The sequence below is a fragment of the Aythya marila genome, assembly GCF_965140915.1.
Source record: "Aythya marila genome assembly, chromosome: 2".
In the NCBI taxonomy this organism is placed as follows: Eukaryota; Metazoa; Chordata; class Aves; order Anseriformes; family Anatidae; genus Aythya; species Aythya marila.
In genome coordinates this window covers 44,498,004-44,508,427 of record NC_139043.1, presented here as the reverse complement: position 1 = coordinate 44,508,427, position 10,424 = coordinate 44,498,004, and the positions used below count along the sequence as shown (strand labels likewise).

At 45.0% G+C, this 10,424-nt stretch overlaps 1 protein-coding gene and 1 long non-coding RNA gene across 2 annotated transcripts; one reads left to right on the top strand and one right to left on the bottom strand.

Annotated features, from left to right (window-relative positions):
* Window positions 1-135: 135 nt before the first annotated feature.
* Window positions 136-5,485, bottom strand: GGCT (gamma-glutamylcyclotransferase). The gene is made up of 4 exons (XM_082753068.1): window positions 5,379-5,485; window positions 4,118-4,263; window positions 3,280-3,415; window positions 136-1,548 (listed from the first exon to the last, which is right to left on the bottom strand). Exons 1-4 carry the CDS (start codon window positions 5,472-5,474, stop codon window positions 1,399-1,401), a joined length of 528 nt encoding a protein of 175 aa, XP_082609194.1. The 5' UTR covers window positions 5,475-5,485; the 3' UTR covers window positions 136-1,398.
* LOC309874665 lies at window positions 4,272-5,357 on the top strand. Its single transcript, XR_014316881.1, has 3 exons — window positions 4,272-4,494; window positions 4,577-4,632; window positions 4,776-5,357. It is a non-coding gene; the product is annotated as an uncharacterized lncRNA (long non-coding RNA).
* Window positions 5,486-10,424: the final 4,939 nt, after the last annotated feature.

The window sequence follows — 10,424 nt, the reverse complement described above, 5'->3', positions numbered from 1 at the left end:
TCTTAATACTGCACTTTCACTTATTAAAAGTGCAAAGAGAATGAAATTGTCAGGTACAGTTTCACATTGTCAGCTCCAGCTTATGTAAGTGACACATTCTTGAAGCACGCATTGAATAGGCATGGAAGAGGTTTGGTAATTGCAATTTTATTTACTCCAATCTCAGATTGTGCTAATTAACAGTGCAAATATAGAAAGTATCATGTTTTGCTTTAGAGCTGTGGTGCCCAACTCCAGGAACAGTCATATGACATCAGGATAGCAACTACAGATCCCTGGCAGAAGTTTACAGAAGACAAAATATGCAGAGAAGACATGGTAAGTTTATTGCTTTCTCATTTCTCCATCTAAGCAGTCACACAGTGACACTGGATATACCTTACAGTACAGAAAATAAACCAAAGTTCAGTTGTTTCACATATTCCAGGTTGTCTGTTTTTCCCTGTCCCCGAAGACTAACTATAGGGGTTGCCAAGTACCGTAAAGATTGGTAAGTACTGTAAACCTTACAAGTGCTTCCAGTTTTGTAGGAAATTGTCACAGCTGTGGAAAAAAAAAGGCTGAGTCTGTTAATCTGTGATTTAACAGTCAAAACATGCTAAGATGAGTTCACAGAAGTCTTGCTGATTTCTCTGGACTTTAGACCAAATCCTAGAAAAGTACCAAGACAGTTAAAGTAATTTTTAAAACCTCAAATATCTAAAATGTTTTCTTTAAAATCTGCTGGTTGTACTTCACTAGTACACCTATGCTGATTATCAGCTATAGAAAGAGGGAGGCTGTTCTACTTTGAATAAGTTTCTCTACTGAATGCAATCTTCAGGCCTGCGTTGCCTTTCAGGCTAACACTTAAAAACATGGAGCTAGTTAATAGAAGAGGAATATTTTTACCTATGTAAATGGGGACTCCACAGCTTCAGACAGGTTGGGCTTTAAGACCATTACAAGAAGCAGCGAAGAAAAAAAGTTTAGTATTGCTTTAGCGTTGAGTCTACCTTACACTCTAGTAAGTCTGAAATTCTTGGTAATTTAAGAACAAAGGGCCTGATCCCGCAGCCCTTATTCCTTAGAAGGTAACAGATGCCAAAACCTAGGAAGATGACCTTTTTCTTTTAAAAAAGTCTGTAAACATAGTGTAAGTTTGTGTGCAGAGCTCCATGAGAGTTACAGAAAGATAATTTACAAGTCTGCAAAAGCTTCAGCATGTACTTAAGCTATACATACAAAGCAAAGAAGTTATCAATGTCAGTTTGTCTTCAGATGGCAAATTATATCTAACAGCTTCCTGTAGATGCACAGCAAACTCAGATTTTCTTGATAAACAAAGAAACCGCTGATCAGCACAGTGAGAAGAAGGATCCAAATCAAGGTGAATGGCCAAGCAAGTGCAGAGGTATTCTATGCAAAATTTGCTTTACTTGCTTTAAGAGCAGCTTCAATTTCTTCAAAGATTGGTACTGGTCCTGCGTAGTTATTAGTTTCAATAGCTTCTAATTTCTTTTGATATTCAGTTGGCAAGCCGTTCTGTTTCGCACCCATGCAGATAACCTACAGTCAAAAGGGGAAAAAAAAAAAAAAAAAAAAAAAAAAGAGTCAATAATAATGTTAGGAGGGATAGATCCCTCCAAACATTTAGTCATACAGAAAGGACCAAGAGAAAAACAGGTACCTCCAAGGGAGACCCCTAAGATTTTGAAATGCTGCCAAAGTGCCCCAGACACAATTAACTTGCCAATTCAGTCATTCGGATCAAATCCAAAGCACAACAGTGAATACCTAAACAGGTTATAGGAGTAATAGAAACAGATACTTAGCTTAGTGAAAACAGATTCCTTAGAGTTTGTTACTGCAGCTTTCCTTCTACATACCCCAAACCCTCAAGTTTTAGTGCAAGAGAACCTAAGTGACAGGGAGAGGAAAAGAGGAGGCTGTAGGAGCCAAGGCTTGAAAGAGGCACTAGCAAGTTGCCAAATAGAAACGAAGAAAGATAAATACAGAGGCTTTAAAAGCTGACACCAGTGTAAATATTCTTTCACACATTCAACAACCAGGAAATGCAAGGATGTGGTGTCTGGAAGGGATAAACTTTGCCACAAAAAGTACCTTGCAGTAGATGGATGTAGCTCATTGTGTACAGATACCTGTACTAAATTTTTAGACCTCTTGTCTGGTTAACTTAGGTTAAACAAATAACCCAGGGCAGGGTGGGGGGAGAAAAAGAGAACTACAAACCAACGCTGGCAACAGCGGGAGAGAATATTTAACTAGATAAAGTTGCCAATATTGGAAGTCTGCTCTCACGGCATCCTAGTGAGAGCTCACGTGCAGCAGCAGTTTCCACGTACTAATTCCTTGAAAAACCCTAAAGATCTGTTTTGACAGGAAGCAGCAAAGCTTGCTTTCTAAGCAAGCTTTCTCTTAAGAAATCCTGCAGCAGCAAGCCTTCACTATGCTCCTGGAAGCTGATTTGTGGGAGCTGAGAGAGGAACGTGGGATTTCACAGGCTCAAGCCCCGTTTCTTTGCTTTTGGCCAACCTGTTACAGCGATGTCTGCCTGCAGTTGCTAGTAACTGCATAATTCACAGTTCCAGACACGCAGCCGTGCCACCTGAGGCTAGTCCTGCATCAGATCTCACAGGCTAAGCAGGTCAGGCCTGCTCCGTGACTGGGCCGTGTGTGTCTCTACAGAGTCAGTGAGTTGCAGAACGGTGTTGAAACACTTCTGCCTCCCCAGCTGTCAAGTGAGAACCCTGCAGTGCCTTACAGTGGTGCTAGAGATCCTGTGAATCTACTGATCTGGTAAAACGAGGCAGCTGGACTCATGCATTAGAAGATAGTAAGATAATTTATAAGGCAATAGGAATAACCCATGTCCTTAGGACTACAAGCCAGGTGCTGTATGCTCCCCACAGAAGCTTCCCTCTGTCCTTTCAGTGGAGTGCATTATTTTTTCATTCCCAAACAGAGAATTGCTGCATGTATGGAAAGGAGCTGGCATCCTTCAGAAATCCTGGTGTCAGTCATAACTAATTCATGAGTTAAACAGAGGCTTCATGTAAAGCAGAACTAAAGCAGAAAATAAAACTGATTTAGTGGATCTTTACGAGCTGGCAGTCCTCAGTAAGCATCATTACACTAGTAGATTGCACAAGGATGAAGTTACACCTCTACATTAGAATTATTCATGCCTTTTATCTACCGAAAATAAGGTCCTTATTAAACAGGCCAGAAGTACTGCATTACGTGTTTCTGTTCATTCTCTCCAGACGCAACACCTACCTTTTTATACTGGGGAGAAGGGGGACCACGGACGTAGTCCCTCATCTGGTAGCTTCGACAGGTCAGAACCTTTCCTGCTGGAGTGTGGACGTTAACTTCTATTGGGACATAAATTCCATCTGCAACTCCCTCTTGCCTGCAAAGGACATATATTCCTTTCACGGTCAATAATTGAGGCACGGGTAAAAGGCATCTTACATCTTTCAAACTGTGCAATTAAACCTGTACATTTAACATAACAGAATTCAGGGCAGAACACTCATCTTCATGGTTAAATGACTTACAGAAAAATAATTAAAGCAAAACATATTCCGGTACTTTTTGTGCTAACTGCTTTCACATCCAAAAATAAGCTTCTAAAAGTGAATGCTGCTCCCTAGTCATCATTTTAGCAATGTAAGAAAGATGACCAGCAGATAACTTGTGAGATTAGAGAGTATTGCTTGTGATTCAGGTACTGTGCAAGTCTTGTAATCCACAAGAGAAATCCAACCAAGATTATCAGAATTAATAAATACTCCTGTGTGGAGCCAGGAGTTGGACTCGATGATCCTTGTGGAATCCTTCCAGCTTGGGATAGCCTATGATTCTATTATCATTACAAAAGGCAAAAAATAGCCCTAAATTAGCTTTTGCTTGAAAACAAGGCACTTTTAATCTCAAATATTTTAGAAGCCGATAAATGCACTACAGAGTGAAATTCACATATTAAAATCCAGTGTCTTCTTGATCCCAGCAAAAGCTTTCATCCTGCTTTTTACAAAAAGCAAACAAACAACGCCACTACTTTTAAATTGCTCTCTAAAGTAACAGAAGACAGCAAAGTTAAGTCACCTACTTATCCAGTGAACTTAAATTGCTAGTGTTCATTTTCCACACTACTCCCCACACTTCGTCTCCAGGGCTCTGAACAATGGTAGCTGTACCTCCATGCCAGACGGAACTTGTCCTGCCTTGATGATGGCCAAAATCAAGCTTAAAGTCCTGCAAATGAAACCAATGCAGAAAAATCAATTTCCACTTATGATACGGGTTGGTGGCTATCCTTGACAAGAAGGGGGCACCTACAGCAGAGCCTACAAGAAGTCAGCTGGAGCCATAGAAGGAAGAACTCAGAGTCACGCAGCCAGGATCTGATCCAGCTTCAGCTCATGAGGTTTTGGTGCTGTTCTAAGACATAAATGCTACCATGATGGGTCCAGGAAAACAGTGATGGTAAGACTCAAAAATGTAAGTCTTTTCCTCACGTGCTAATAGAAGTGCCCATGCATACAATACCATTCTGTGTATTTTCCAGTGTTATATGCCATCTCCTCACTCAACTGGAACACTTTTGGGTATTTTTAAGTCAAGGTATATGCCTCTTTCAGTAAGCTTATTCAAGTGCTGCAAGTCAAAACATTGCTTTCAAAAACAAGTATTTCTTTTTCATATAAGCAATACCAAATATTATCATACAGGCAAAATACAGTAACTCGTTCTTGCATTTTTTCCAGTGTAATTTCATGTCTGACTTCAGAGAGGCCCAGTTTCCTTTCCAACTTGTACACCTTTCACTGGCTGTAGAGGAGGGGAAGAAAAAAGCCTGAAGGAAGACTACCTGATCGATAACAGCAACAAACCAAAAAGCTGGCAAAGGCAGAAGTCATTATAAAACCAAACAAAATAATAATAATAATAATAATAAAACAACTATGAAACCTCACGGCTTTGCTTACTTCTGTTCATCCCCTTTTTAAGCTGTAAGAAAAACTTTGATTTGAAACACACGCCTCCTGCATACATTAACATATTTGCTTTCTGAGATGTTACCTTCTTGTGACGTGCCCTAACACATACGGGAAAAGGCTGCAGAAATTGAGCAACTGGAGGCTTACAAAAAAAAAAAAACAGAGGCTTTGCAGTCTATTTTCACGTTATTAAGCCTCCAACCACCAAGACTACAGTATCCAACCCCTGACCCAACACCAACCAGCCCTCCACTAACCCACACCACCCAGCTCTACACCTAAACCTCTTTTCAACACCTCCAGGGCTGCTGCCTCCACCCTGGGCAGCCCACCCCAATACCCCCAGTCCCCCCAGCCGTCCCCCCGCACCGGCAGCCTGGCGGTGCCGCAGGGCGCGGCGGCGGAGCCCAGCAGCAGGCGCTCCCGCAGCAGGTTGCTGCCATAGGCGAAGTACAGCGCCTCCATCGCGCCCGCGGGACGCTCCCCCTCCCCCCGCCCCGCCGGCCACGCCCATTTCCCCGCCCTAACCACGCCCGTTTTTCGCCTTGGCCACGCCCGTTTTTACTTTGGCCACGCCCACCCCCGCGCAGCCCGGCCCTGCTATTGGCTGTCCGCCCGCGGGGGGGTGACGTCGCCATGGGTTGGGAGGGGAGGGGATGCGGGGGGGGGGGCGCCGCCATTTTGGGGCGGTGCTGGGGAGGGAGGGAGGGAGGGAAGGGGGGGGGGGCTACAGGGGTCATTGTAAAAATTGCAATTCGTCATTAAATGCATTAAACGAAAAGCGTGGTTCTGATCCTTCCTGTCCAGCAGTTTTACATTTATTTTATTTATTTATTGTTTTCCCCTAAGCAGTATTAAATAGGGATAAGTTGCCTTGGAGCGCTGCGTTCGGCTCTGGGGTCCCAGCACAAGAAGGATGTGGGCTTAACTACGACAAGTCCGGAGGAGGGCACAGGGGTGCTCAGAGCTGGAGCTGCTCTCCTATATGGACAGGCTGAGGGCGTTGGGGTTGTTCAGCCTGGAGAAGAGAAGGCTCCAGGGAGATCCTATAGTGGTCTTCCTGTGCCTAAAGGGGGCTACAGGACAGCTGGGGAGGGACTCTGTCAGGGGGTGTAGGGATAGGATGAGGGGTAATGGCTTTAAACTAAAAGAGGGTATGTTTAGATTAGATACCAGAAAAAAAAAATCTTTACTCAGAGGGTGGTGAGGCCCTGGCACAGGCTGCCCAGAGAAGCTGTGGATGCCCCATCCCTGGAGGTGTTCAAGGCCAGGCTGGATGGGGTTTTGGGCAACCTGGTCTGGTGGGAGGTGTCCCTGCTTACTCTGAACTCTGCATAGAGATACCTGCCTCCGTCTTCTGCCAGTAGCATCAGGAATGCTGATTTCAACCAGACATGACAGAAAGCAAAGTGATTTCGAAGTCACTAACTTTCTGCTGGGTTTCAAGAAAACAGGCAGAGATGGCTGTGATACCTGTCCTTCAGAAAAGGCTGCTGTGTGAGCGCAGCTGTGGGACAGCACACATCCCAGTGGAAGAGCTTGCTGTGAGCCTCCTGGCTTCATCCACCCCATAGTTCTGCCTCGGGGAGCGTCCCTGGAGGACACCAGGTTCCCCACACGCTAGTGCTTGCTGAACAACCCCTAAGGTTTTGTGTAGGAATAGTGTAGGAATTGTAGTGATGCATGTAGCAATTTTCACTTTTTAATCTCAAAATGATGTTCAAAAAACAAAAAAAACACCAGCCTTTCATAACACTTTTTAACAAGGAGTCTTTCATAACACTTTTTAAATTATTGGAACCTGAAATTCTGTACAAAAATGCTATTTCCCCAACACCTAGTTTTTCAACGGCAGTTCCAATGATTTTTTATTCAAATAGCGTATATATTTTTGAACAAAAAGAAACAGTTTTCTCCTAAATCTTGTGTTCTTTTTAATGCTATTCAAATCTAGGCATGAGAGTTACAAATGAAGTCAGATGATTGACAAAATGAGGAGGCTGTCCCCGAGCTTTTGGCTGGATTTGTGCACAGTTAGCAAAATTACAGTCAAACATACAGAGGGAAAATCAATTTAAAACACTGCCACATGCAATTCTAAGTATTTAATCACTCAGGAAGGTATTTCCAAAGAGGTCTATTGAGGTTTCCAGTTTTTTACAGGATGTAATGAATACTGAGCCTTCTCTAGAGTGAAGGAGCAGTGGCAGGAGCAGGGTTCTGTTGTGCATGGTAAAAGTTGATCTTGCCTATTCCAGATATAACATACTGCTAATTCTGATGCTATTGAAGTAAACCCTAGATTTATAGTGTTTAATTTTTAATTAATTGAATGAGTCGATCAATTTGCACTTGTGAAGCCCATTTCTTCCCCCGCACACAGCCCACAGCAGCATGGAAACGTCACGTTTAGCCTGTCAGCTATTCATAAGGGTGACGGATGGCAGAGCTGAATTGGAAGGGCCAACACTGAGGGTATGGGACAGTGTTTTTTCCCCATGAGAGTCGCAGCAAGCTTTGGTTTTAAACTAGCTGGAAAATATAAACCTCATCTCCCAACAGAGTGTTAAAGACCACCCCCCTCCCCTAATATTTAAAATAATTTAAACTTTTATGAATTTTTAATAATTTTTTTTTTCTTAAAAGCTTTCTTAAAATTATTATTGGTAGAGCACCCAAATGTGCACTGTCTGCTCTGAGATCACCAACACCTAATGCAGAGCACTGAGCAGCTCGTAGAAATTAGGCCTCCCTAGCATGCAAAACACACTTTAAAGAGGGGATGTTAACGCTGAAGCCTACCATCACAACAACTAAGTTTTCCTGGCTGATCCAAGCACACAAATGCAGTGTTCGTGCTTGCTAGGAATTAGTCTCTGCATTTTCTGTATCTTCTCACCACAGCACCAGGAGGTGGTGCCTGGGTGCAACTCAGCAGCAGTGTGGCCGTGCTGATGGCAAGACAGTACAGGAGAAAAGGGAGCCAGGGAGGGAAAGCTTTGCAAGCCTATCAGAGAATCATGAAGGCTGGAAAAGACCTCCAAGATCATCTGGTCCAACCACCCCCCTACCACCATGTCACCACCAAACCGTGTCCCCAAGCACCGCATCCAACCTTGCCTTGAATACCCCCGGGGACGGTGACTCCACCACCTCCCTGGGCAACCCTGATTGCTCTTTCTGAGAAGAAATGTCTCCTCATTTCCAACCTGAACCTCCCCTGGTGCAACTTGAGGCCATTCCCTCTAGTCCTATCACTAGTCAGCTGTGAGAAGAGGCCGCCCCCCAGCTCCCCACATCTTCCCTTCAGGTAGTTGCAGAGAGCAATAAGGCCTCCCCTGAGCCTCCTCTTCCCCAGACTAAACACCCCCAGTTCCCTCAGCCGCTCCTCACAGGACTTGTGCTCCAGGCCCTTCACCAGCTTCGTAGCCCTTCTCTGGACACGTTCCAGGGCCTCGATGTCCTTCTTGTAGTGAGGGGCCCAAAGCTGAACACAGTATTCGAGGTGCGGCCTCATAACTGCACCCTTCCCACTGGGGTACATCCAAACCATGGCAGTGCATACATTGAATGCTTGGGCACTACGGGCAGACCTTGGCTTGAAACCATGTTCCCAACTGACAAAAAATAACAAAAAACACAAAAAAATGGAGATGGGTGGAAGGCCTTTTCCTGTCAGAATTTGAGAGAAGCCTTCAGGGCTCTGATGGTTGTGCTACATTTTGCAGTTCTGCTGGTTCAAGACCTCACGGAGAGCAGGGCATTAAAATAAACCCTGTTTTTGGAAGGTAAATCAGTGCTGGGGCTGTCAGAGCAGCTGACATGAGCCCTGTGTTAACCTGTCAGAGGCCCCAAACAGTTGGGAGCCATTGTTTCCCTTCACTGCAGACACAAAACCTGTGCCCAGTAAGCAGTCAGCAGCACGCCTCGTTTTTGGGAGGCTCCCAAGGGCTGGGCACGGGCAAAGCTCTGGATGCACGCTGTGGTTTGTGCATTGTCCCAGGGGTACTTCAGCAGGGTTATTTGTGCAATGAAAACCTGTTTTTTTTTTCCCCATCGTGTTTTATCCCTAGACACAGTTTATTCCTCAGCAGTCTCATATCCCACATAGGATTTCGGGATCTGGAAAAAAGGTTTTCTAGTGGGATGAGTTAAACCTGCCAAAGCACATGGCAGTCATTCAGTGTGCCTCCCTCCCCGTCACTGCACGAGCTTTAATTAATACCCAAGAAAAAGAAAGCACTTGGAGGAATAATAAGGGCAACCGATGCAAATGAGCCACTTGTACAGTCCTCCCCATGGCTTTTCTCTCCTTCTCCCCACGGAGCCCTAGCAGGACGTGCTCTGCAATTAGTATTTTGTGGAAATGGTAGCGAGACGGTTGCAGCTGATGGTAGCTTCCTGATGCAGCGTGCAAGGTCTGGGGGTCCGCAGAGATTTCACATTCATGCAGATGAATGCAAACCACTTCACAACGTGCTGTGGTGTTGCTGCGCTTCTTCTTTCCCTACAAAGCAGGGACCACGAAATCCTGTGCAAAGCCAGCCTCCCACTCTGCCCTCTCCAACAGAACAGCCCCTGGCCCACGGGGCTCTGACCAGGGGGAACATCCATCATTCATTTTGCAGTTCTGTTTTCACATGTTTCTGCAAATAGCACGTGCAGTCATTTAGGAGAGATGAGCTGTTAAAGCGCCTGTGTCTGTGCATGTATCCACCTGCCTTTTTTTTTTTTTTTTTTTTTTTTAGCTCGGGATGATGCCAAAGTGAGTTTGGGGCCCTTTCTGAGGCAGCCTGGAGGTCTCCCTGGATGCTTCACCTTCAATGTGCTCCTGAGATGTCTCTGCATGGTCTGTGCCTTTTGGGGTTGAGGAAGGTGGATGGGGAAAGGAGAGCCATGCGACTCCCCACTCCTGAGCAGACATTGGGAAGAGGAGGATGTGAATCTCTGCCTTGCTTTAGTGTGGACCTCCTGCGACCCAGGTTTGTGCAGACGGACCGTGACGAGCTCCTCGAGTCCCTTCTAATTCTTGTAGGGGCAAGACATATGGGATCTATGTAAAAAGAAAAATGCTAACAACTTGACGTGCATGAAATCTGGAGACGTGAAAAGGGGGAGGGAGCTTTTGCAAACAGATCCCGGTGGGCACAGTCACAGCATGCAGCTGGCTGGAGTCGGTTTGGCTCGTGAGTGCCTCTGCTCCGCTCACAGGACTGCAGGCGCTTGCAGGTGTGACTTCAGCAACCGGTTTGAAAATCTTGCCAAACATTACCTCAGATTTCAAAGGAAGAATGCTGGGGTTTGCTGTGCAGGCTGTACCTGGAGCCTAATTTTTATCCTTTGTGTACAAGTGTACAGTGGGAACCGCCTGAAGTTGAATTTCTGCTCATCTTTGGGCAAATAAATTCAAAATCT

Coding starts and splice junctions, on each gene's coding strand:
- GGCT (XM_082753068.1), bottom strand. CDS start 5,474: ATGGAGGCGCTGTACTTCGCCTATGGCAGCAACCTGCTGCGGGAGCGC. Junction 4,264..5,378: donor GCGGCACCGCCAGGCTGCCG/GTGCGGGGGGAC, acceptor TTTCATTTGCAG/GACTTTAAGCTTGATTTTGG. Junction 1,549..3,279: donor CTTCTCCCCAGTATAAAAAG/GTAGGTGTTGCG, acceptor TTTTGACTGTAG/GTTATCTGCATGGGTGCGAA.